Here is a 27132-nt window from a genome sequence, read left to right on the forward strand (position 1 = left end):
AGTTTTGTGTCAATTAAAATATGATTTTATCCAAGTCATTGATAAAAATATTGATCATTTCAGGATGTAGAACAGAGACTTATGGTACAGCTTCAGAGACATTGCTTCAGGTTGACATCTGTCATTTACTTCTGAATCAACCTAACTATATTGTCATCCATTTCAAATCTCTGCATCCTATTCATGAAGATGTTATGACATATTTTGACATTTTTTTCTTCTAGATTCATGGTATTCTACCTTTTCCTAAAGGAAATGAACTTCGTTTGCCATTTTTATTAATGCCCCATGTGGCTTTTAGTGACCTTTTCAAGGGTTCATAAGCCATTTCTTTTTAATAGGTTAGTTTTTACCAGGACTTGATAATAAAGCTCATTAGCCTATTGTTTGAAATATCCAACTTCTTTCCTTTTTGGAAAATTGGACCAACATTTGCTTGTTTGTAATTCAGTGACACTTTGCCCATTAGCTCCAATTCCTCACGTCATAGATAGTGATTAAAGCAGTTATTTCAGAACACTGATATAATTCACTTCTGCCAAGTTACTGAGGCGGAAAGTGCTTTGTAAACTGAAAATCACTTCAAAATTAGAAAATTTCATTAATAAGGGGTCATACCTTTAAAGCTGAAAGGGACTTCAAATTATCTAGTCCAACAAAGTCTGTACCCAACATGTGGAGCATGTGAGAAGGCATGAGGTTAATTTGAGGAGTCTAGCTGCTTTTGTGATTAGAGAGAAGATGAAAGTATTTGATTTTGACAGGATGATGTTTGCTGCCTTTACTGTGCCCCACTTGGGGAACCTTAATTTCAGCCTTTATACATTCTTGCTTAGTGCTTTTCAATTCTTTGATTCAAGGCTATATACCATATTTGTAGACTAAGGTTTTAGTTACATTTGTTATCTCTTGCCCCAGAGAATGTTATTAGATTTTTAGAGGGCATTTTGGAAATAATGTAAAAGTCTATTTTTGTATATTTGTTTTTGAATGTGGAACAGAAATGATGCTGATAAAGAAGATTATTAGTTCTGCAGAACTGAAAAATGTTGGTTTTTCTAATTGCTTTCCTTGAACAATTTATTGTGTAGCTCCTGTCCCTGTAGTTGCCCCACCCCTGGGTTTTCAAGTAATAGTTTCAGCCATGATTATCAGATAGTGAGGCACAAATGGCTTCTTAATTTCCTGCTCTGTAGTTACCTGTTATGGGCATCAGACATTTAAAAGTCTTCCTTGTGTCAATCTTTCCTGTAATCTTGAATGCAACAAGTGAGATTAGTTGCAGGCATGTGACTTTTGCTGTGGATGGTACCTGAGGTATACAACAGCTAAGGGAATGTTCACAGTGCCTTATATTTTCCTGTTGTCTGACATTATTGACACCAGTGCTAATAATACCCTCCCGTCTTTTCCATTCCTTGTCATTTTCAGTAGTCTTGGATTTCTGCGTTAAAGAATTGCATTACTTGCATGGAGCTTCACCTTTGTCAGTTAGTTTGCATAAATGCCATTCTGTCTCGATCAGTTAGAACTTTTTAAACTTCAAGTTTAAGAAAAAAGATGTCAATGATAAAATGAAATGTTTTGTGTTTTTCTTTTATTTTTACCAATTTCTACTGACTGATTAGAAATATTTTTAAAAGAGCTATGATTTTCTTGGGTCTATCTTTGTGTGAAGGCTCTGACGTTATATTTTTCTTTGATATTTCATCCTTTTATACCTTAAAAACAGAAATACAATCTTTGTGAGTTACTGTGTTTTATAATCTCTGTTATAATGGCTGTCCCATTATTAAGGATTTCATTTATTAAGCACCAACTATGTGCCAGGCACTGTGCTAGGAAATTGGGACACAAAGACAAGGGCAAAAACGAAATAGCCTCTGCCTACAAGGTGCCTAATATGTGCGCATCCAGGTAAATACTAAATAGATGCGAAGTAATCGTGGGGTGCATGAGTGACTAGGTGCTGGGGGGAATTGATCAAGCTAGGTCTTATAAAGAAGCCTGGGAATCTTTTGCTCGTTTCTTTGATTGTGTTTTACTTTTAATGTACAAACAATCTAAATTTGAACTAAATTTTTTTGTTAATATCAAAAGTGAAAATTATCTAGGTGAGAAATTGTAGCTTTCAATAATCCTTTTAAAATGTTCATTAATGAAACTCAACTTAATGTGCTTACATAATTTTAATTTTATATCATTTATGTATTTTGTAGTATGTGTGTGTATAGTTTAAACCAATATACAAACCTTAATCATTTTAGTAGTTTTTCAATAATACTGGCTTGTGGCTTCATGAGTACAGGGTACTTATGTTTATTTATCGTAATTCGCCTCAAGTTTATCAAATAGAAGGAATACTGTATTAATATGAATGTATAGTCATTATTTGTGTGAAATGGACCAATTGGGTTTGAAACTTAAAAGAATTTTACAAATGCTTTTGTTACTGCAATTTGTTTTTCAGGGAATGGTACCATTTGTCTTTGTTGGAACCAAGGACAGCATCACCAATGCAACAGTTCTTCTGGATTATCATCTTAATTACTTAAAGGTAAGCAGAGAAAGAGTTTTAACATTTAGAACTTGTCTTGCTTAAAACTGTCCACCTGTATCCCATCATAATTCTTTTGACAACTCCTTGCTTGACTATCTTGGTTGCCTCCTCTGCTTGATTTAGACAATCCTCAATTGTTTGAGGGGTAGGGAGAAAGGTTCTTTTCTTACTTTGGTGGTTTTTCAAGGCTACATATTACGGCTTTATGATACCTTGGTCTCCAAAATCACTGTTTCTCTTGCTCAAAGCAACTTCAACATAATTTAATTTAACATTAACCTTTTAAAAGTTTTTTGGTGCATTTTGTTTTATATCACATTCTCAGATACACCTTCCCAACTACCAAATGTTCCCTCATTTATTAAAAAGTAAAACATTAAAGCAAAATCATCATAGTTGACTATGCATTGTTCCACGTTTACGATATTCGACCTTTTTACTGATAGGTGAGCAGTAAAGCCCTTGTTTTTAAAGCATGTATGTCTTTTGTAGTCTCTACACTTTCTCTTACACAAGATATAAGACACTTGTACTTTACATAAATAAATATTTTGATGGTTTTTAGTATTTTTATTGTTAATTAAATTTGCATTATTGTCTAAAACTTTTAATTATAGATAAAGTTCAGTCTGCCTTGGTAGAGGGAATTTCACAGAGACAATTGATAAACTTTGCTCTATTGTTGGCTAATTTGTATCAGTATTGACTATTCAGAATTGTAACCTAGACTGCAAGGATTTGGAGGTGGCTTGATATTGGAATACTGGATGTCTGGAATTGTAGGTTCTTCTCCCAGAACTTGCTGTTTGACTAGAGAAGTTATTTTGGGGCCTATTCTGTTTCTAATTAAAGATTGGTCAGCTGATCTTGTGAGGTCCTTTGTAGCCCCAAATATTTGTTCTGTGAAATTGTGCCATTTTAGCAAATTGCCACTTAGAGATGAATTTTTAAACATTCTGCAAACTTCAGTATACTTCAAGGACTTCATGTGTGTGCATTATGCTCTTTGTTGATAGAAATTCAATTTTTTCCTTCCTAGGTGTTTTGATGAGGTTGTGTGTGCGCGCATGTGTGTGTGTGTATGTGTATGTCATAATCCCTTCATGTGAGGCATTCCTGCGGTTGATGAACTTTCTCTGAACATAGTCCTCAGATGAAAGAGACATACCATCTTTCCAACTATTTATGACTATGGATATGGCCCTGCTGTTTTTTGATAAGTGAGATATTGAAATTGGGAGAGCAAAGGTTAAAAATTAGTTAAAATTGTGCTGTGTCTTGACTGACCAGTATACTTGTCTAACAGGTATAATAATTTTGTAAATATAATTATGATCCTAAGCTAATTGAGAGTCATAAAAATCTAAAGGATTAGAAAAAATTCTGTAGCATTCTGATGTCAGAATTGATTTCTTGTATTCTGATTCTGCAAAAAAAAAAAATTGATAATCTTGGTACTGGTAAGTTGTTTGTTAATCAGAATATTCTTTCCCCTGCCTCTACTTTATGATAGTAAATTTGAAACTAAAATGAGAGCTTTTCTTTTAAATATTATCTTATAAATGTTAAATGTAAGGGTTTTTTCTTATTTTTTCTTTTTGTATCTTTTAAATGTTAAATGTATGGGTTTTTGCTTAATTTTTTCTTTTTAAAACTAGCTTTTAATTTTTAAAATACATGCAAAGATAGTTTTCAACATTCACATTTGAAAAAACTTGTGTTCCAAGTTTTTCTCCCTCCCTTTCCTCACCACCCTTGACAACAAGCAGTCCAGTATGTTAAACATTTGCAATTCTTCTTTACATATTTCCATATTTATCATGCTGCATTAAAAAATCAGATCAAAAAGGGAAAAATGAGAAAGGAAAAAAAGACCAAGCAAACTACAACAAAAAGATGCAAATACTCTGTTGTAATCCACATTGAATCTTCTTTCTGGATGGAGATGGCTCTCGCCATCACAAGTCAATTGGATTTGCTTGAATCACTTCATGGTTGAAAAAAACCAAGTCCATCACCATTGAACATAACATAATTTGTTGCCACTCTGTACAATGATCTCCTGGTTCTGCTCATTTCACTCAGCATCAGTTCCTGTAAGTCTCTCCAGGCCTCTCAGAAATCATCCTGCTGATTGTTTCTTGTAGAACAATAATATTCCATATCGTTCATATACTATAACTTATTCAACCATTCCCCAACTGATAGGCATCCACACAGTTTTAAGTTCCTTGCCACTACAAAAAGGACTGCTACACATACTTTTGCATGCATGGGTTCTTTTCCTTTTTTTGTTATCTCTTTGGGATACAGACCCAGTAGAGAACGCTGCTGGATCAAAGGGTATGCACATAATTTGATAGCCCTTTGGGCATAGTTCCAAATTTCTCTCCAGAATGGTTGGATCTCTTCAAAGTTCTACCAGCAATGGATTAGTGACCCAGTTTTCCAACATTCCCTCCAACCATTCATCATTATCTTTTCCTGTCATCTTAGCCAACCTGAGAAGTGTAGTGGTACCTCAGAGTTGTCTTTAATTTGCGTTTCTGATTAATAGTGATTTAGAGCATTTTTTCATATAACAATAAATGCTTTTAATCTCTTTATCTGAAAATTATCTGTTCATATCCTTTGACTGTTTACTAATTGGAGAATGGCTTGAATTCTTACAAATTTGAGTCCGTTTTTCTAAACATTTTAGAAATGAGGGCTTCATCTGAACCCTTGGACATAAACATTTTCCAGTTTTCTGCTTCCCTTCTAATCTTGTCTACATTGGTTTTGTACCAAAACTTTTTAATATAATCAAACTTATTCTTTTTGTTTTTCATAATATTCTCCATTTCTTCTTTGGCCACCAATTTCTTCCCTCTGCACGAATCTGAGAGATAGAATATCTCTTTGTTTTCCTAATTCGTTTATGGTATCATCCTTTATGTCTAAATTATGAATCCATTTCGACATTACCTTGGTATAGGGTGTTATGTATTGGTCATTGCCTAGGTTCTGCCATACTAGTTTTCAATTTTCCCAACATTTTCTGTCATTCCCAAAAGCTGGGGTCTTCGGGTTTATCAGACCTTAGATTGCCATAGTCATTGACTATTTTGTCCCATAAGCCTAACCTATTCCACTGATCGACCACTCTCTCTCTGAGCCAGTACAAAATGATTTTGGTGACTGCTGCTTTATAATATTGTTTTAGGTCTAGTACAGCTAGGCCTTTCATTTGCATTTTTTCCATTAATTCTCTTCAAATTCTTGACCTTTTGTTCTTCCAGATATGCTTTGTTATTATAATTTTTAGCTCTGTAAAATAATTTCTTGGGAGTTTGGTATGGCACTAAATGAGTAGATTAATTTAGGTAGGATTGTCATTTTTATTATATTACCTCGGCCTACCTATGAGCACTTGATATTCTTCCAGTTGTTTAGATCTAATTATATTTGTGTATAAAATGTTTTATAATTGTGCTCTCATAGTCCTGGCTTTTTCTTGGCAAGTAGACTCCCAAATATTTTATATCATTTACAGTTATCTTAAATGGAATTTCTCTTTCTATCTGAACTTTGTTGGCAACATAGAAATGCTGATTTATGTGGGTTAATTTTATATCCTACAACTTTGCTAAAGTTGTGAATTGTTCCTAGTAGTTCTTTAAGGGATTCTCTAAGTATACACATCGTATCATCTGCAGAGTGATAATTTGGTTTCCTCCTTACCTACTCTAATTCTTTTAATTTCTTTTTCTTCTCTTATTGCCAAAGATAGCATTTCTAATACAATATTGAATAGTAATGGTGATAGTGGACACCCTTGTTTCACCCCTGATCTTATTGGGAATGCTTTTATTTTATCCCCATTACATATAATGCTTGCTGATTGTTTTAAATAGATGCTACTGATAATTTTAAGGAAAACTTTATTTATTCCTATGCACTCTAGTGTTTTTAATAGGAATGGGTATTGGATTTTGTCATGCTTTTTCTGCATTTATTGACATAATTGTATGGTTTCTGTTAGCTTGGTTGTTGATATAGTCCATTATAAGGGTTATTTTTTAACTGTTATTTCCTGTATTTTATACAGGAAGTAGACCAACTGCGTTTGGAGAGGCTGCAGATTGATGAGCAGTTGCGACAGATTGGTGCAAGTTCTAGACCACCACCAAATCGTGCAGATAAGGATAAAGGCTACATGACTGACGATGGCCCGGGACTTGGCCGAGGTAGTAGGCCTTACAGAAATAGAGGACATGGTAGACGTGGTCCTGGATATGCTTCAGGTATAAGAAGAAGAATATTGCTGAGTTATTGTTTCTCCTCATGATCTTACAGCTTCTAATTATTAACATGCATTGGATATTCTCTCTCTTACCCCCCATGATTCCATGATTTTGCCACAAAACATAACTATTTACAGTAAAAGTCTGAGGGACACATTTAGTCCATAGAGTGAGTATAAAGAATGTGTATATTAAAGCCTCCCAGATGTCTTGTGAACTTGTAACAGATTATCTTATTTTGGAAATTTTTGTTTTCATCTTGACCTGTTATTTCATCGGTATAAAGAATCCCTCTAGCAACTCATATGAATGGCCTTGCCTATAACTGCCTGCTTTTAGAGAATTGCCTGGGTCAGTGATTCTGTCATTGTGATACTAGTTAGTATGTGTTTGAGTTTGGTTTTGACTTCTGATTTTCTTGACCCCCTAGGCCAGTTATATGTCTTTTGTAAAACTGCCTCTTTTTTTAAGTTTCATCTAAATAGAATTTGTACTTTGGTTACCAGGGATGTTGTTTTGTCAGATATGTGCTGGTAGTACATGGTCAGAGGCATTATGGATCCAAACATAGTGATTCCTTTAATGAGTCAGCAAGCTAGAATTCACGTGCTGCATGTTCTAGCAAGGTACTTAGGTTGTCCCTAAGCCAAATTAAGTAGGTCATATTTGACTTTTATGTCTTTTTTATTCTCCTAATTTAGCCCTTTCATTTTTTCTTGGCTCCCCCCCACCCCAGCCATGCCTATTCCGTGCCCCAGTTATCATTCTCTTTTGTTTGCAAAGTAGTGCCTGTGAAAGTATTAAGTAATAGCCTTGGTGTTAGGTGATAACTGCTTAAAATTTAACCCTTCATATTTACTTATTTACATTTTAATAATAACTGAACTCTTTAAGACCCAAAGGATTGAAACTGTAATGGTGGAATAGTAGACAATGAGTTTGAAGGTTGGCACTGGGTATGGTAGTTGGAGCTTTAGACAGGTTGGGAATATGCTGGTGGTGGGAGGGAAGGGATCATTTCCCTTTCTTGACTGATTGACTCCTTCTTCTTTTGGGGCCTAAGAGCATTATTAGGCATTGCTGCTAGCAAATGGACTCAGCTGGCAGCTTTTACTGTGTTTCAACATAGCTTGTTCACTGTGGTTGGTTCCTTCCTTCCTCCTCTCCGCCAAGCTTGATCCAGGCAGGTTCGATTAGTTATTGACAATATTAATAGAAAAGATGGTTTTTCATGGCATACTTTTTTTTTGTCAAAAAGTGCTACTTAGATAGAAGGAATGTAGATAGCAATTCTAGGACTTAAATTCCCTCTTATCATACATTACCAAATGGTCTTCAACTGAGGAAGGTTCCAGGCCCTTTCACTTCTACAGTATGTTCTCACCTCTTTCAAGACGAGGCTTCTGCTCAGCAAAGAAAAGGTCTCTTGTGAACTTCCCCACTCCTTGATTATTCCAAGGTATTGCCTATGACTATGCTTCAGAGTAAAAAGGAATGAAAAAAATGTGTAAAAGGTGAGTAGAAAAAAATATATGCTTCAGATATGCTCACAGAGTATGACATAGCTGAATGAAAGACAGGTAAACAATCTTTACCTTAAATGGGATCGGGCCCTGGTATCACCACCAAAAGCCTTGAGATGGGACCATTACTTCCTCTTAATTCCCTGACCTACTGCTAAGGTGAGCAGTATTTCACCTATTCCTCTTTTGTTAAAGGGAGTTTTGTTCCCAAAGGATTTATTATTCAAGTTTTTATTTGGTTAGCTGTTAAAGACCATTTTTTCTTACAATATGAACTCATATGTTTGAGTGTAGAATCACTCAGATTTAAAAATATTACTGTGCTTTGCATTGCAAAGGAAAGAGTTGAAGGTTATTGAACAATTGTTTTTTTATAAAAATAAGTACTAAAACTGTCCATAAACTCAAACCATTATGTTTCATGAAGCCCCTGAGTCATATTCAATTGAAAAAAAAAACTTAGTACAAAGTAAACAGAAAATAAATTCTGTCTACTCTGTAATTGACTTATCAAGAGGAGAAAGGCATTCAATTGATAGCTGGAATTTTTCTCCAAGGTTGTTAATTTGGTAGTGTTTTTTAAAAATGAACAATTGTATATGGCTTTTAACTCTTGATAGGAACTAATTCTGAAGCATCAAATGCTTCTGAAACAGAATCTGACCACCGAGATGAACTCAGTGATTGGTCTTTGGCCCCAGCAGAGGAAGAAAGGGACAACTACTTACGTAGAGGAGATGGACGAAGACGCGGAGGTGGCGGCCGAGGACAAGGAGGAAGAGGTCGTGGCGGTTTTAAAGGTAATGATTTTACTATGAGATGGCGATTCTAAAGGTAATGGTTTTGCTCCGGGGTCATGGCGTTTCCAAAGGTAATGGTTTTACTACAGGGTCATGGTGGTTCTTAAGGTCATGATTTTACTTTGGAGTTGTGGGGGGGTTAAAGGTAATTATTTGATTCTGGGATTGTGGGGGTTCTAAACATAATGATTTTACTCTGGGGCCCTGGAGGTTCTAAAGGTAAGGATTTTACTCTGAGTTCCTGGCAGTTCTAAAGGTAAGAATTTTACTCTGGGGTCCTGGCAGTTCTAAAGGTAACGATTTTACTACGAGGTTGTGGCGGTTCTAAAGGTAATGATTTTACTTTGGGGCCCTGGGGGGTCTAAAGGTAATGATTTTACTTTGGGGTCCTGGGGGGGTCTAAAGGTAATGATTTTACTTTGGGGTTTTGGGTGTTCTAAAGGTAATGATTTTACTCTGGGGTCCTAGGGGTCTAAAGGTAATGATTTTACTATGAGGTCCTGGCGATTCTAAAGGTAATGATTTTACTCAGGGGTTCTGGGGGGGGGTCTAAAGGCAATGATTTTACTCTGGGTCCTGGGGTTCTGAAGGTAATGATTTTACTACGATGTCATGGTGGATTTAAAGGTAATGATTTTACTCTAGGGTCTTGGGGGTTCTAAAGATAATGATTTTACTTGGGGTCTTGGGGGGTTCTAAAGATAATGATTTTTCTTTTGAAAGAAGAAAATATTGCTGCTAGAGAGAAAAACTTAATGAAATGTAAGATATTGTCTAAATGCCATTTATTCTAGTTGTTGTCTACTGTCAAATACAGAAAAAAATTAGCCATTCATTCGTATCAGTTATCTTGTAGTTATATTAGCTTTCTGTATTGACTCCTATAGAATTATGGCAGGAATTGATAATGCTTTTTCTTTTGAGGTTATTTTTACTCTTTTCCAAGGTACTAAGTGTAATTAAGTTGAAATGAGAGAGCTAGGTGGCGCCAGGCCTGGAGTAAGGAAGAACTGAGTTCAAGTCCGCTTCAGACACTTACTAGCTTTGTGACCATGGGCAAGTAACGTCACTTCTGTTTGCTTCAGTTTCCTCATCTATAAAATGGGGATAATAATAGCGCCTGCCTCCTCCTAGTGTTGTGAGTATCAAATGAGATAACCTGTATGAAGCATATAGCACCGTACCTGGCACATAGTAAGTGCTATCTACATTTTAGCCAAAAAAAAAAAAAAAAAAAAAAAATCAGAATGAGATGTATTTTGTTTTAACCAGTTTGGAGGGTGGTTTTGTTCTTTTACTTATTGCCCATGGTTTTTTCATCCCTTTTGCTCTAGGGTACGGTCATAAACAGTGCTTAAGGATGAGCACTCATTTTGATTTAGATATAAAGGAAATCTATGAGGAGTGATTTACAATTTGGGGGAACCTTTAAAAGTGGGTAAACTTTTTTCTACATTTTGAAGGGTTGGGAGGAAGTTGTGAGATAGTCATGTCTCTTCTCTCATACTTAGCTTAAGGTGAGCCAAAAAGTGATTTGACCTTCCCATTGCCAATATTTCATAGTTAATCTCTTAAACCTGCCTCTTGTATCTGGCACAATTTCTTCTTAGCCTGATAAGTTATTCTTTTACTTTAAATTTTGGGAGGGTTGGTTTTGGGGGGTTTTTTTGTTGTTGTTATTTTTGTTTTTTTAGCAATTATGATGGAATGGGCTGTGCAAATATTAATTGAACTTTAAATTACAGAGTGCAAATGATTTTTAAAAAAAAAACTTTAATCATTTCTTAACCAGATTCAATGCTGAAACTAAAAAAATTCTTTGTAGGAAATGATGATCAGTCTAGAACAGATAATCGGCAGCGGAATGTAAGAGACGCTAAAGGAAGAACTGCAGATGGATCACTTCAGGTAAATTATGTGTCTTATTTTTATTTCTATTTAATTTTTGAATTAAGTCACAAGAGATTTTATAAAAATGCACCTAACTCACATTATATGATAAATACATCCAGAGTATAAGAGTATAAATTTTAGTTCATATATGACCTAGTATGATTCTTTTTAAACTCTATATTGGCATTTTTATTCCTTCTTGACAAGAATAGAAAAATGTGAGGATTTTTGCAGAGAAATTACTAGGTGCTTATATAAATATTTGACAGTCTATAATCCTTCTGTAGCTCAGTAATAAAGAAATAAGACTTTTGATGACCAGAATATATAACACTAGGTCCTTTATGAATCTTCGTTATTGGATTCAACTCCTTGTTCTAAAGACACTCAAATTCCCAAATGGGCTCCAGTAATTGTTTTTGGCATCACCTATAAATCTATTTTTTTACTGATATAGCAAAAAGAGAAGATAAATTAGGTTTACTTCACTGAAATATGTTTTCCATCCTTTTCAAGAATCGTATCAATCCGTGCTTCTATTGATCATTGTTAATACTGTAGAGATCAAAGACATGGAAGCCAAAATGTTTATGTTTAGGACTAGTAATAATGTTTATGTTACTTCCTTTTGGGGGGGAAAAGAGCAGCAAGAATTAAAACAGCAGGCTTGTCAGTTGTAAGGGACTACATGGTTTCATCACTGGCACTTGGCCTCTGACTGAAATGATTTGTTACTGCATAATCCCCTTTAATACTTAATGTAGTCTAAAGCTTGTCTCACCCTACAAAAGTTTTATATATTTTTGCACGACTAGGAAAAAAGATGTGAACTAAAAATGCAACAGCCTGGAGCTTCCACTGGCATAATTTACCATATCCATTGAGAATGACTATGCTCCAGAATCATGCTTTTCTGGAGTGTGTTTGATGTTTTTGTGGTATATGCCTCTCTGGGATGTAACAGGCTCTAGCTCAGGGGAGCTCTAACAGGTTTTAACAGTGCTTAGTTAAGTAAGTGGAGGGCAAAGTTGTGGGTGCTCATTGATCAGAAAAATGAAAGGGAAAAAAAACACCTTAGGGAATGAAGAGCAGAAAGAAAGATTGTGTTCTACCAGTAGCCATTTTCACCATGACAGAAAGGACATTATTTTATACTTCTCAGCCTCCCATGATTTCTCGTTATGTAGGCTATTACTGAGCTGGGTGCTAGCATCTTGTCTGTCTTTAGAGACCTCTTTAGTTCCAGGCCTGAAAAGGCATTCTGTAGCCCAAGAGTGGGACTACCATTTCTTGTTTCCTCTTCTTTTCTCTCTCTAAGAACTGATGTTCTTAACCACTGATATTCTTCACTCTGCTATTCTTCCACAGCATTCATTCAACCTTGTCAGAATTAGTTCTACCAGCGTGTTTCACTTGGGCACTGGCTACTGTTCACATATGAAAAGAAAATAGCTGGAAGAGGGATTTTGGTTAACAACTTAAACCTCCACAAGTAAATGATACGAAAAGTTTGAGTGTTGAAAATCTAGTAGAATTTGTCTTGTAATATGAGGGTAAAATCAGATGGATGTTGAATTTGGATCTCATGATTAGAGGGTAGAGTGCCATAGTGGGGTCACCAGAATCTGGTCCTTTACAAATGAAAAAATTTGCCCATGGTTGGTCAAACAAACCTCCTGGGGTTTAGTGCTACTCAAAGTCTAAAGTGTCCACACTTTAGGAACCAGAGTCCCAATTACAACCTAATTCTTTTGTCTCCCTCACCACTTTGCTTTAATACACAGTATTTATGTTTCAGGCTTAGACTCCTTGGCAGGCAAATTGGGAATTATGTTGGGATATGCATTACATAACAAATGTGACTCGTTTTAGATCAGAATTGACTACAATAATGAAAGAAGTGTCCACACTAAAACATTACAGAATACGTCAAACGAAGGTAGTCGGCTGCGCACGGGTAAAGAGCGTAATCAGAAGAAGGAAAAATCAGACAGCGTGGATGGGCAGCAACCGCTGGTGAATGGAGTACCCTAAACTGCATAGTTCTTGAGTCATATTTCCTATACTGTTTCAGTAATTCTTATTCCACATTAGAGAAACTTTGTTAGGCCAAAGACAAATTAGTAGGCAAGATGGCGCAGGGCATGAAATGAAGACAAAAGTTCTGTTAGCCTTTTTTGTTTGTTTGTTTTTTTATTATTGGCTGTAAGCAACTGTTTTCAGGATAAGAACTTATACAAACATTTACTTAAGAATATCTTGGACTTCTAAAATATGCTTTCAAGTACATATTGTGTACTTCAAAAAAAATTTTTGTTTTGTTTTCTAAAAATATCAAGTTGTGCACTAGTATACTTTCTGTTCATTTGGACTTCTCCTGCATTGGGTCAATCACTGCTAAATTTATTCTTTTTTTCTGAATAAATAGTGTTTGTGATAATCAAATTAGGCTTCTGTTTTCAATCAAACTTCAAAGTCCTTATGAAATGCTCTGTCGTTTCATGTCCTGTGTCAGTTCACGTTTTGGTCCACTTTTTCCAGTATCTTAGTGGACCTCAAAATGTGTGATGTAACAATTATCATTTTCATTAGCAAAAAAAAAGTTGTATGATCTGTGCCTTTTTTATATCTTGGCAGGTAGGAATATTTTATTTGGAAGCAGAAATCAGGGAAGAGAAGTTGGAAACACTAAATGTAAAATATATGTAGCAAACCCTGTTCAGACATTTAGTACTTTATAGAAGAATGCATGCTTTCCATACTTTTTTTCCTTACTTAAACATCAGGTTAGGCAGTATAAAGAATAGGGGTTTTTTGTTTTGGGTTTTTGCACTGAAGATTGACAGTGTTGAAAAGTGTAATTTTTCTTTACACGTGGGATAAGAAATCACTCTTTCCATTTTGAAAGAGAAAAATTTCTTTGGGAACAAATCTTCCTAGTTGCAAGCTAGTATAACATGCTTATTTGGCCAGATAAAAATGTTGAGTAAATAGTCATAATTTCATCTTTCCACAAAATATCGACTTGTTTTTCATGATTTTAACTTCAAACTTATCTCAGGGGAGGTATAGGAAGGTGATGTCCTTTGTGATTGATATGTGAAGCACAGGTATCCAACTTTGTAACATTGGAGGCAGGTTAAATTGTTAAATTTGAAGTTCACAACCTGATTTGAAAGAAGAATCAGAAGGCATTCTACAATTTGATAACAAGTAATAGACAATTATGGAATGGGGGTGGGGATGGGGAATTTTTGCTTTTTTCCCCCCCTTTAAGATTATGAATGATGTTTACTGGGGAAAAACTCTTAAGGACTTTCATTTTAAAATTTTCTATTTTTCTTTAAAAATTACTCCAGTGGGGGGTGCCACTGATTTATGTACTGAACTATACAAACCAAACCTGCCTCTGATGTATTTTGTGAGTTTCATTTATCTTTGCTTTTCTTTTCACTGTTACTTTTCCTTGCATACAAGTAAGCATATAAAAATCACAAGAAACTGCACATGGTTTAACAAATATTAAAATGTCTTTAAAATCTTGCCAAACATTATTGTTGATTTTAGTTATTTATTTTGGGAATGTATAGCTTTTGAGAAAACAAAAACTGGTACCTTGCACACATCATCTGTAAGCTGTTTGGTTAAAATACTGTAGATAATTAACCAAGGTAGACTGACCTTGTAATGTAACTGCTCTTGGGCAATATTCTCTGTACATATTAGCTGCAACAGATTGGATTTTATGTTGACATTTGTTTGATTATAGTGCAATATATTTTGTATGCAAGCAGTTTCAATAAAGTTTGGTCTTCCTCTGCTAACTGATGTTGATGCAATCCTTACAAATGATTGCTTTAAAACAACTTCAACAAAAGGAAAACAAAGCTAGTAAAAAGTATATTCTGTCATCACACTTAACTCTTAACTATTGCTTATTTCACAGCTCATAGGAAGTCATCACTTAATCTACCAGTTTCTGGGAGTTTGGCATTGTGTTCAAGAACATGAGAAATCAGTGGCAAAATGGTACAAAACACATGGTGGTGGTATTCTAACATTCACTATGTATTTTTTAAATTTATATTCAGAGGCTGAGAGCTTAGCAAGGCACTAATTAGCTTGAATGTGAACGATTATTAAAATGTAATTTGGTTTATCCCACATCATTGTTTTCAGATGGAGTTGGGGCCAAGACTAATTTTTACAATATTTGTGTGCAAAAATTAAATGTTTGTGTTTTAGTTCAAAATCCTGATTTTTTTAAGGCTTATTTAATAATTTCAAAAATATGGGAATTGTAAATCTTTAAAATTTTATTAAAAAAATCTTGTTTAGAACAAAGCAAAAACAAGTCTGACAGATGCTTGATTCTTGGTTTTAAATCTTAATTTTGAGCATATGTTCAAATTCACAGTTTTGGTGGGAGAATTATTAGAAATTTTTTTGTATGTGGGATAGTGTATATATTTCACAGATCTTTGTGTCCTTATCTTGGTGTGTTGGCAAGAATTGCAGATCATTTCTGTCCTATATACACCTTGGTCCTGAAAAGTGAAGTCTTTGTGCAAAGATGATAGGCAGAGCATCTGGTCCTGCAGCTCATTGTTTAAACCTAAAAGGAACTAAGAATTCCAAGGAAATCCAGGTTGCATAGATGTTGGACCAAGAAACACCATTCATCATGTAGTTTGCGTTCTTGTATTTACTTGTTTGGAATTTGTTCAGGTTTATCGGAAGATCTGTCTCCCTTTTGAGCTGTCTGTTAACTCTTAAAAGCATTAAAATGCTTTAAAGGGGAGTTAGGCATGCTCAATAGCCAATAAGATAGGTTAGTACTATTGCAATTTGGCATGAATCCCATCTGTTTAAAATTGCTTAGCTGAGTGTCATACCACATAATTGACAAGCAACATTTTCAGTTTTCCTTCAAAAATGCTTTATTTAGCTTATAATTAAACAGACTTGTATGCATCCAGCTTGTATAATCCAAACACTTTACGATAATTAGGATGATTTGCCTTTAAAATATATAATCAATACAGACGTACTATGCTCACTACAATTTCATTTTCTCATTTAATGATGGGTCTGGGTCAATTCAGTAGAATTTGACATAATAGCATTTATTAGATTTTAACCTCAGATTGGTTTCTATCTCATGGTCATAACCTACACATCTTTTTCACTCCAACAACCAGAACTTTCAAGAACTATGTCATTGGAGACCAAAATTGCTTTGGTGAAAGAGTGGATGTCATGGAAATAACCTGACAGCTTCCTGGGAGGGAAAGTCTAAATGTCCTTTTAGGATCTAAGTATCTTTAATGAAACTCAGGTACCTATAGTCACATCTCCAGCACAACTTTTGTGAAAAATTCTGAGCATTCAAATTTTTTTTATTACTTGGGTGGTTAAAAATATTAAGCTTCAATACTTGGAAGCTACTAAATAACATGCTGTATAGTTTTATTAAGGATCTCAACTTTTGTTTACTCTTAGAATAGGAGGAGGGAAGAAAATATATATACAGAAAAACCAGGACAGATCCTGAGCAATGTTTCTTGTCACTGCATGTTAGTACATAGATCTTCTGTCACTTTTAATATTTAAAAGAATAGGCCTATACCACAAAACAGAAAGGCAGGAATTCTTATTTAATTTAATAAGAACTGGCATGTTCATTTTTTCATTAGATTAGAATCAGTCTTAAATCCCACTATTTATTACAGGACCTTCATTCTCAATTTTATAATTTCCCCTTTAAGTGGTGAGCCAAGAGAGTAGTCTTACATAGCTTTCATGTATTCTTTAAAAAACAAATCAGATTTCCACTACTTAGCTATTAATGATACTGAGTGCCTCCTGGGGTCAGTATATTGTATTTCCACAAGTAAGAGAGTGGTTTAGCACTTGAGTAGTTCACAATCTGAATGGGGTTTAAAATGTTCTCCAAAGATTTACTGATGACTTTCAAAGGCCATTGCTCTGGCAGCCAAAAGAACTTGACTGTCACTCTCAGACCTCATCCTCATATAGGTTTCACCCATGTTGCTCTTTTGTTTCTTCATCTGTGAAACAAAGAGATTGGATTCTAAAGTTCCCTTTAGCTCTGTTATCTATAATGGTACAAAGGGAAGAGTCCTATTATTATCAAAGTTAAAACAGCCAAAAAGATCAAATCAAGATAAATATTTTTGTACCTTTTGTGTGCTGAGCACTGTACCAAGTGGATTGGTATCCTGTATGGCCATTAGTATGATCTTAGATGATCGGAGACTGACCCCTTAGGATACATTCAAGCCGTAGGTTTAGTAATTGTAATTTTTCATTATATTGTTGTGCACCATGAATACTGATTTCCACAGAATACTTGTTCATCTGTGTTCTGAACCAATCATAAAATTGATTTCATCTAAAGACTTGTAACTTCTGCTATCCTTCAGAATTGTATCTGCCTTTGAATGTAGCCCACTTTGATCATCAATGGGAAGCTAAAGTTTTTAACTGCTCTCTATCCCTTATATTTTTTGTTTTTCTCTCAAAATCACTTCTTGATTTGGGGCACTCATGATTGATCTAGTTCAACCCTCTTATTTACAGTAGAGGGAAACAAAGGCCAAGAGGAACTATTTGAAATAACAAAGGTAATGAAAGGTGAACTTAAGGATTAAACCTACTACACTTAAACCTGTTTTTGAGTTTCACATTGAACTGTCAACATCATATTGAACTGAAACATCTCTGTTTTCTGCCCAGTGCCAACTAGGAGCAGGGGAAATAGTCCCTACCGGTATAAACTTTTTAGTGATCTACTTCTCTCTAAAAGAACCTTCACGTTAACTACTCTTCAATTAATAAAGCTTGGGTGACAAAAGATTGTTCCCTTAAACTCCCTTAAAATTTGGATTTTGAGCTCATTCCCTCAGGTGCTATAAATATTTCCCTTTCTCTTAGGGGCAATGGTGTTCTAGATAGTTTTTTTAAAAGGTAGGTTTATTTCTAATGTGTTTTTAAGCACTGGTAAGATTGTGGATTTGTAGGATTTAATGGTGAAAGGTATCTTGGAGAAAAGAAACTACACAGTTAGCAGAGTTGAATTCAAAGCCATTGCTTCGGATTTCAAAGCCAGTGTTCTTTCTATTGAACACGTCCCAGTTGACTAAAATGTGCATCTACATGTATCTTTGAAATGCATTTTTTATGTATGCAGAATAGATCTGCCTATCTAATCCTGTTTGTCTGGGGCTAAAGTCAATTCCAAAGTCATTAGTTAACAAGCAGTGTTGGCCATTTGCCAGGCATGGCCAGGTAATGACTATATAAATACAAAGGATACTCTCAAGGAGCTTACGTTTTAACAAATGTGGTTTATTTGTCCTACGTTACCTCATCTAGTCCTTCAAACCACCCAATTATGACAGTTGTTAAAAAGGAAGAAAATATGCTTTAGCATCACACAACCACTAAGTGCATGAGCCTTAATTTGAACCTGTCTTCACATCTGTGCTCTGTTTACAAGCCAGAGATTCCTAAGCAGTGTTGGGTTCTGGGCAGTCTCTGGTGATACCGGTGGACCCCTTCTCAGAAAAATATTTTTAAATGTCTAAAAATAAAACACAAAGATAACACATCGGGATGGTGGTACATATTAAAGATTTCATTAATGTGTGGGTATTTTAATTTTAAATTTGTGTACTCCAGATTAAGAGCCTTGAATCTGCCCAGAATGAGAATTCTTTAGGTCCAGTGTTGGGCCTGCATGGAAGTCTGGACTAGATCACCCATATATTGGTGGGACTTTTTCCTCACACATCAAATAACCATTGGCAGTTTAAGTAAATACATTTATTTCCCGTAAAGGGATTAGCCCACTGCTAACATGGCCTAAGCCTCTTGCACGGAGGAATCCAGTGCACACGCACATGAATTAAATCACGCCTCTATAAGTTCTGCCCATTAGAGTGCTTTGCTGCTGCAGGAGGAGGAAGAGGTGGAAAGGGGGTTGATTGCAGGGAAACTCTACGGCTAGGTGCATAAAAGGATTGAAAATTGTGAGGCCTCGGGAGTTCAACTTGCCAGTCAAAGGAGTTTATAGTCAGTGCTGAGGCAGATAGAGTCCGCCCAGACATTGGGTAGTCCTGATCTTTGAGATGCACTTGGTGATTGATGTCTGGAATTGATCATTGAGGGCTCTCCCTGCCTCTACTTCCTCCAGATGCATCTCCACTTCTATGTTGGCCTTTGTGCCATTTGGATGCTCTGCTCCTACTGCAGTTCAGGTGAGCTTCTTTGGCCCAGGCAAACAAAGGGCTGTCTGCCCAGTTCCCAGTCTCCCTTAGCTTTAGGATTTCTTCTTCCCCTTCTGCTCTGCTGGCAAGTAGCTCCAGACTGATGCTGAAACAAGTAGATAGGTGTGAAACCCTCACACCTTTCAGTGGGTGGGCCTGAAAGATTGAGATCAACCTGGTATTAAACTTTGTAAGGGTAGGGGCAGGTGCATGTCCCCTTCCCCGCAGCTCCTTCATGTGTAGCTCCTCTTCTACGTTGTTGGCCTCTGTGCCATGTGGATACTGTGTGCCCGTGATGATTCAGGTGAGAGCCCTGGGCCCAGGCAAAGAAAGGAATCACTGCCCCAATTGCCAACTTTTTTTTTTTTCCACATCCCCTTGCAGGCAAGTAACCCTGGGGGCCGTAATTGAAACTAATACAGAGGTATCAATCTTCTTAATTTAGGGTTCATGGGCTTATGGTTCTTAAGTGGTACTAACTCCTGTATCCTGATCGTCCCTCCCCCTTCAGTCTACACAGTTTTACCTGTGAGGAGGGTTAAATAGATAAATTATTCTGAATGCAAAGCCTTCCCACTTTTAACCTCATTATAGTACTTTAGAGCTCCTCTAGAGATTATTGAGGTCAGTCTCCTTATTTAGGAGAGGGAAAATTGAAGTTTGAAAAGGGTAACTTGTTAAATGTGGCAACAAACTAAAGTACAAAAAACCTAGCCAGCCCATGGGGGAGACAGGTAGTTGAGTTAGTAGGGGGAGAAGGAATGCTATGGCCAGGATGGGGGAGGAGGACATCTACCACCTGGGGAGTTCTCTGTTTCCATGTGGCAATGGCATTTGTTGTCAGTGCTTAGGAGAGGGTCCGTTGGCACACCAGGAGGGCCAAGGTCCTGTTCTTCTCAGTGGGTGGGCCTGAAGGCTGAGACCAACCTTGACTTCGAAGGACAGGTGAATGTCCCTTTGGGGACATTGAGCTTCCTGGAAATGCCATCTGGCCAGATTCGGCTCCTTTTCTATGTTGTTGGCCTTTGTGCCACATGGATGCTGTGTGCCTGTGACGATCCAGGTGAGTGCCCTGGGCCCAGGCAAAGAATTGGGCCCTGCCCAATTGCCAACTTTCTGGTGGCTTTAGGACCTCTGCTCACCACTGCTGGCGAGTAGTCCAGGGCATGATATGGAAATGAGTAGAAAGGGATCAAGCTGCTTGCCCCAGGTTCCACGGGCTAGTGGTTCTTATGTGGTCCTGACTCCTGTTTCCTGAATGACTGGGGTTCTAGTGGCAGTCAGAGAGTTGTGGGAATCTCCTTTTGGTCAGCACAGGTCCTTTGTGAAAGAACTCAGGAACCCGAAGAGTTTTAGGTGGCAAAAATGGAAGTTTATTGTTGGATGAGAAGTCAGCTTTGCTAGAAAGATTGACTTCTTCACTGGCAAAGTCCTGGCAGAGAAATAACAAAAAGTTTTTTGCTGAGAAGAGGGTCTCTCCACTGTGGGCAGAAGTCCTGGCAGACTTTGGACATTCTGCAAAGAGAGCAGAAATCTATTTTATGAGCAGATCTTGGCAGGGGCTTCGGGGCAGTTTGAACTGATCAGACAAGGGTCTCCCAATTGAAATAACTTTGAAGGCCATTTCAGCCTGAATTTGAATGGAAATTGGGCTATCAATGGAGGTGATTTGTCTTAGATATGGCCCAGCCTAAGAAACACTCTCATAGACTGGAATCTGGGAGGCTAGGAATCAAAGGGAACAGAATTTCAGAGTGTTAATTTTAGAGATCAAAAGTGAACACAGTTTTTCACACACACACACCATCATGATCACCTTCACCCCCTTCAAGTCTACACAGTTTTCTCTGAGAAGAATGAGTATATATGTACCCGCCCCTCCCTTCCCCGCCCCTCCCTACTGTTGGCCAGTAGTCCTGTGGATGATCCCTAAAGTAATAGTGGAGGGATCAAACTTCTTAACTCAGGGCCATGGGCTTGTAAAAGTTCTTAACTGGTCCTGACTCCTATTTCCTGATCCCCCTGCCCCCTTTTAGTCCACAGAGTTTTCCCAGAGAATAATGAGCGTGAAATAGTTCGGTTTACATTTATCTAGGGGTGGTAATTTCTCTGATTCTGGTTGCTGAGCCTTGGCTTCATGAAGAACTTCAGAGCTGGGAGGTTCTAGCGATCATCTAGTTCAATCTCCTTATTTAACCGGGAGAAAACCAAGATCCGGGAAGTGTAACTAATTAAAAAGAGTAACAAAGTAAAGTAAAACAAGAACCTAGGCAGCCCATGGGGGAGGGGGGCGGTTGAGGAGTTAGTGGAGGGACATAGAATTCTCTGGCCAGGCTCATAGTGGGGTGGAACTTCTGCCATCCCGGGAGTTCTCGGCTTCCATGACAATGGAGTTTGTTGTCAGTGCTGAGGGGAGAGGGTCCGCTGGCGCACCGGCTGTACCCTGGTCCTGCTCCTCTTAGTGGGTGGGTCCAAGGGTCTCACTCCTGTCAGTGGTTGGGGCTGAGGGTCTCAGTTCTCTTAGTGGGTGGGCCTGAAGGTTGAGATCAGCCTGGTAGTTGACTTCGTGAGGGAGAAGGGAAGGCCTGTGTCCGCTTCCCTTTCTCTCGTCCACATGCGTCTCCTCTTCTATGTTGTTAGCCTTTGTGCCATACAGATCGATGATACAGGTCAGCGCCCTGGGCCCCGGCAAAGAAAGGACTCCCTGCCCAATTTCCAGCTTCCCGGGCCCTCCCCCACCCATGCTCCCAAGAAGTCCAGGGGGTGATACCAAAAGTAGTAGGGGAGGGAACAAGCTACTTAACCCTGGGTCCACGGGCTTGTAGTTCTTAAGGGGTCCTGACTCCTGTTTTCCGATCTCCCTCCCCCCCACCTCCCCATTCAATCTACACAGTTTTCCTGAGAATGAATATGGAACAGTTAAGTTTGCATTTATCAATGGATCGTAATTTTTCTGATTCTGACTGCCAAAACTTTGGGCTGTTCGGGTCATAATAGCCCTTGAAGACTGGAAGGTTCTAGAGATTATCGAACTCAGTGTCCTTTAACAGGGGGAAAACTAAGGTCCAGAAGGGTGAACTTGTTAAATATGGTAAAGTTCAAAAGAACCTAGTCAGCCCCTGGGTCAGGGAGAGCGGTTGAGTTAGTAGAGGGAGATGGAATTCTGTGGCCAGGCTCATAGAGGGCTGGAGCCAAGGGAGTTCTCGGCTTCCATGGCAACGGCGTTTGTTGTCAGTGCTGAGAGGAGAGGGTCTGCTGGAGCACCGGGTGCACCAGGGTCCCACTCCTCTTAATGGATGGGCCCGAGGGTCTCACTCCTCTTAGTGGGTGGGCCTGAGGGTCTGTCTCCTCTTTGTAAGAGGGGAGGGGGCAGGCGCGTGTTCTCTTGGGGACATTGAGCTTCCTGGGCCGTCCCAGCCTGTCATCCGGCCAGATGCGTCTCCTCTTCTGTGTTGTTGGCCTTTGTGCCATATGGATGCTGTGTACCTGCGAAGATCCAGGTGAGTGCCCTGGCCCCAGGCAAAGAAAGGACTCTCTGCCCAATTGGTAACTTTCTGGTAGCTTTAGGACCGCCCCCCCCGCCCCTTCCCCGCCCCTTCCCTGCCCCTTCCCCTCCTCTCCTCCTCCCCCCACTGCTGAAAAGTAGTCCAGAGGGTGATACAGGAAGTAGTAGAGAGGGATCAGACTTCTTAACTCAGGGTCCACTGGCTTTAGTTCTTAAGTGATACTGCAACTGTTTCCTGATCACCCTCCTTCCTATCAGTCTACAGAATTTCCCAAAGAATAATGAGTGTGAAATAGTTTGGTTTACATTTATCAACGCGTCATAATTTCTCTGATTCTGATTGCCGAGCCTTGGCTTCATGTGGTGCTTCAGAGCTGGAAGGTTCTAGCGATTATCTAGTTCAATCTCCTTATTTAACCCGGAGAAAACCAAGCTCTGGGAAGGGTAATTAGTTAAAAAGGGTAACAAAGTAAAAGAACCTATGCAGCCCCTGGGAGAGGAGGGATAGTTGAGGAGTTAGTATAGGAGGAAATGGTATAGCCAGCCTCATAGCTGGGTGGAACATCTGCGACCTTGGGTGTTCTTGAGCTTCCCTGTAGCGGCAATTGTTGTCAGTGCTGAGAACAGTGTTGGCTGGCGCACTGAATGGACCTCTGTCTTACTCCTAGTGGGTGAGCTCTAGGGTCACATTACTGGTAGTGAGTAGGCCTGAAGTTTGAGATCAACCTGGTAATTAACTTAATGAGGGTGAGGGAGAAGGGCACACACACGTCCCCTTCCCTGACTCTTGTCCATATGCTTCTCCTCTTCTATGTTGTTGGCCTTTGTGCCATACGGATGCTGTGTGCCTGGGATGATACAGTTGAGCGCACAGGGCCCACTCAAAGAAAATCCTCTCTGCCCAATTTCCAGCTTCCAGGGCCCTTAGGACCTCCCCTCCACACCCCTCCAACACCTCCCATCTTGACGCTGGCAAGAAGACCAGCAAAAGAAATCCTGTACTACGGAAAGTAGTAAGGGAGGAATCAAACTACTTAACCCAGGATCCACGGGCTTGTAGTTCTTAAGTGATGCTGACTCCTGTTTTCTGATCACCCTCTCCCCTTTCAGTCTACAGAGTTTTCCTAGAGAATAATGAGTGTAAAATAGTTCAGTTTACATTTATCAACGGGCCATAATTTCTCTGATTCTGATTGCCGAGCCTTGGATTCATGTAGTACTTCAAAACTGGAAGGTTCTAGTGATCATCTAGTTCAGTGTCCTTATTTAACAAAGGGAAAACCGAGGTCCAGGAAGGATTAGTTAAAAAGGGTAATGAAGTAAAAACAAGAAATAGTAAAACCCTTGGAGGAAAGGGCCAGTTGAGGAGTTAGTAGTGGAGGAATTTTATGGCCAGGCTCATAGAGGGGCAGAACTCCTGCCACCTCAGGAGTTCTAAGGCTTCCATGGTGACGGAGTTTGTTGTCAGTGCTGAGGAGAGAGGGTCCACTGGTGTACCGGGTAGACCCAGGACCTCTTAGTGGGTGGGCTCAAGGGTCTCAGTTCTCTTAGTGGGTGGGCCAGAAGGTTGAGATCAACCTGGTGGTTGACTTTGTGAAGGAGAAGGGAAGGCCTGTGTCTGCTTCCCTGCCTCTTGTCCACATGCGTCTCCTCTTCTATGTTATTGGCTTTTGTGCCATACGGATGCTGTGTGCCTGCGATGATACAGGTTAGCGCCCTGGGCCCCGGCAAAGAAAGGACTCCCTGCCCAATTTCCAGCTTCCCGGGCCCTCCCCCACCCATGCTCCCAAGAAGTCCAGGGGGTGATACCAAAAGTAGTAGGGGAGGGAACAAGCTACTTAACCCTGGGTCCACGGGCTTGTAGTTCTTAAGGGGTCCTGACTCCTGTTTTCTGATCTCCCTCCCCCCACCTCCCCATTCAATCTACACAGTTTTCCTGAGAATGAATATGGAACAGTTAAGTTTGCATTTATCAATGGATCGTAATTTTTTTGATTCTGACTGCCAAAACTTTGGGCTGTTCGGGTCATAATAGCCCTTGAAGACTGGAAGGTTCTAGAGATTATCGAACTCAGTGTCCTTTAACGGGGAAAACTAAGATCCAGAAGGGTGAACTTGTTAAATATGGTAAAGTTCAAAAGAACCTAGTCAGCCCCTGGGTCAGGGAGAGCGGTTGAGTTAGTAGAGGGAGATGGAATTCTGTGGCCAGGCTCATAGAGGGCTGGAGCCAAGGGAGTTCTCGGCTTCCATGGCAACGGCGTTTGTTGTCAGTGCTGAGAGGAGAGGGTCTGCTGGAGCACCGGGTGCACCAGGGTCCCACTCCTCTTAATGGATGGGCCCGAGGGTCTCACTCCTCTTAGTGGGTGGGCCTGAGGGTCTGTCTCCTCTTTGTGAGGGGGGAGGGGGCAGCCGCGTGTTCTCTTGGGGACATTGAGCTTCCTGCGCTGTCCCAGCCTGTCGTCCAACCAGATGCGTCTCCTCTTCTGTGTTGTTGGCCTTTGTGCCATATGGATGCTGTGTACCTGCGAAGATCCAGGTGAGTGCCCTGGCCCCAGGCAAAGAAAGGACTCTCTGCCCAATTGGTAACTTTCTGGTAGCTTTAGGACCGCCCCCCCCGCCCCTTCCCCGCCCCTTCCCCTCCTCTCCCCCTCCTCTCCTCCTCCCCCCACTGCTGAAAAGTAGCCCAGAGGGTGATACAGGAAGTAGTAGAGAGGGATCAGACTTCTTAACTCAGGGTCCACTGGCTTTAGTTCTTAAGTGATACTGCAACTGTTTCCTGATCACCCTCCTTCCTTTCAGTCTACAGAATTTCCCAAAGAATAATGAGTGTGAAATAGTTCGGTTTACATTTATCAACGCGTCATAATTTCTCTGATTCTGATTGCCGAGCCTTGGCTTCATGTGGTGCTTCAGAGCTGGAAGGTTCTAGCGATTATCTAGTTCAATCTCCTTATTTAACCCGGAGAAAACCAAGCTCTGGGAAGGGTAATTAGTTAAAAAGGGTAACAAAGTAAAAGAACCTATGCAGCCCCTGGGAGAGGAGGGATGGTTGAGTTACTAGAGGAGGAATTCTCTGGCAGGGCTCTTAGCTGGGTGGAACATCTGGCACCTCAGGACTTCTTGGGCTTCTGTGGCAATGGAGTTTATCAATGCCGAGGAGAGTCGGTCGGTGCCCTGGATAGGCCCCTGTCTCACTCCTCTTGGTGGGTGGGTCTGATGTTTGAGATCTTCTATGTTTGTTGGCCTTTGTGCCATATGGATGCTGTGTGCCTGCGATGATACAGGTGAGCGCACAGGGGTCAGGCAAAGAAAGGAATCACTCCCCGATTTTAGCTTCCAGGGGCCTTAGGTCATCCCCTCAATGTCCCTCCAATCCCCCCTCCCTCCAATGCTGGAAAGAGTACTGAAAGTAGTAGAGGAGGTAACAAGCTTCTTAACCCAGAGTCCACGGGGTTGTAGTTCTGTTTCCTGATCGCCCTCCCCTCTTCAGTCTACACAGTTTTCCTGAGAGTGAATGTGAAATAGTTTGTTTACATTTATCAGCGTTTCGAAATTTTTCTGATTCTTATTGCCAAGACTTTGGGCTGTTCGGCTCATAATAGCACTTGAAAACTGGAAGGTTCTAGAGATTATCAAGATCAGTCTCCTTTAATGGGGAAAACTAACGTAGGAGAAGTGTAACTTGTTAAATAGGGTAAACTAAAATGCAAAAGGAATCTAGCAAGCCCCTGGGGTGGGTAGGGTGGTGAGGAATTCATAAAGAGAGATGGAATTCAACAGCCAGGCTCATAGAAGGATAGAATTTTTGGCACCTTCGGAGTTCTTGGGCTTTCCATGGCAACGGTGTTATCAGTGCCGAGGAACTTCTGTCGGCTGGCATAATAAGGAGGGTCCGCTGGCATACCGGGTGGGCCCAGATCCCACTTCTCTTAGTGGGTGGGCCCGAGGGTCTCCTCTTACTGGGTAGGCCTGAAGGTTGAGGTCAACCTGGTGTCATGAGAGTGAGTGAGAAGGGCAGGACCATGCCTCCTTTCCTGCATCTCGTCTATATGCGGCTCCTCTTCTTTGTTTTTGGCCTTTGTGCCATACGGATGCTGTGTGCCTGCGATGATGTAGGTAAGAACGTGGGGCCCAGGCAAAGAAGGGACTTCGGGTCCAATTGCCAACTTTCTGGTGGGTTTAGGACCTCCCCTTCCCGCCCCTGCCTTCCCCGCCCCTCCCTACTGCTGGCCAGTAGTCCTGTGGATGATCCCTAAAGTAATAGTGGAGGGATC

General features: G+C 39.5%; 2 protein-coding genes and 1 long non-coding RNA gene across 7 annotated transcripts in view; all 3 read left to right on the forward strand.

Moving 5' to 3' along the window:
• FMR1 (FMRP translational regulator 1) overlaps positions 1 to 14886 on the forward strand; it is a 58974-nt gene extending 44088 nt beyond the window's left edge. The window contains exons 11-15 of one of the 2 annotated variants that reach the window (XM_012553278.3): positions 2471 to 2557; positions 6651 to 6846; positions 8990 to 9169; positions 10995 to 11077; positions 12935 to 14886. In XM_012553278.3, the coding sequence (XP_012408732.2) occupies positions 2471 to 2557; positions 6651 to 6846; positions 8990 to 9169; positions 10995 to 11077; positions 12935 to 13096 (708 nt within the window). In that variant the 3' untranslated portion in view covers positions 13097 to 14886. The remainder of the gene's footprint in view (positions 1 to 2470; positions 2558 to 6650; positions 6847 to 8989; positions 9170 to 10994; positions 11078 to 12934) is intronic. The other variant, XM_012553279.3, reaches the window with a different exon arrangement.
• Positions 14887 to 21193: 6307 nt separating this feature from the next.
• LOC116420326 lies at positions 21194 to 22946 on the forward strand. The gene is made up of 3 exons (XR_004230617.1): positions 21194 to 21818; positions 21994 to 22022; positions 22771 to 22946. It is a non-coding gene; the product is annotated as an uncharacterized LOC116420326 (long non-coding RNA).
• Positions 22947 to 24359: 1413 nt separating this feature from the next.
• FMR1NB (FMR1 neighbor) overlaps positions 24360 to 27132 on the forward strand; it is a 44754-nt gene continuing 41981 nt past the window's right edge. The window contains exon 1 of one of the 4 annotated variants that reach the window (XM_031944437.1): positions 24360 to 24566. In XM_031944437.1, coding sequence (XP_031800297.1) covers positions 24500 to 24566 — 67 coding nt within the window. In that variant the 5' untranslated portion in view covers positions 24360 to 24499. Of the gene's footprint in view, positions 24567 to 26733; positions 26975 to 27132 lie in introns of those variants that run through there. The other 3 variants (XM_031944434.1, XM_031944432.1, XM_031944433.1) reach the window with 3 other exon arrangements.

This window comes from Sarcophilus harrisii, chromosome X, assembly GCF_902635505.1.
Source record: "Sarcophilus harrisii chromosome X, mSarHar1.11, whole genome shotgun sequence".
NCBI classification, from domain to species: Eukaryota; Metazoa; Chordata; class Mammalia; order Dasyuromorphia; family Dasyuridae; genus Sarcophilus; species Sarcophilus harrisii.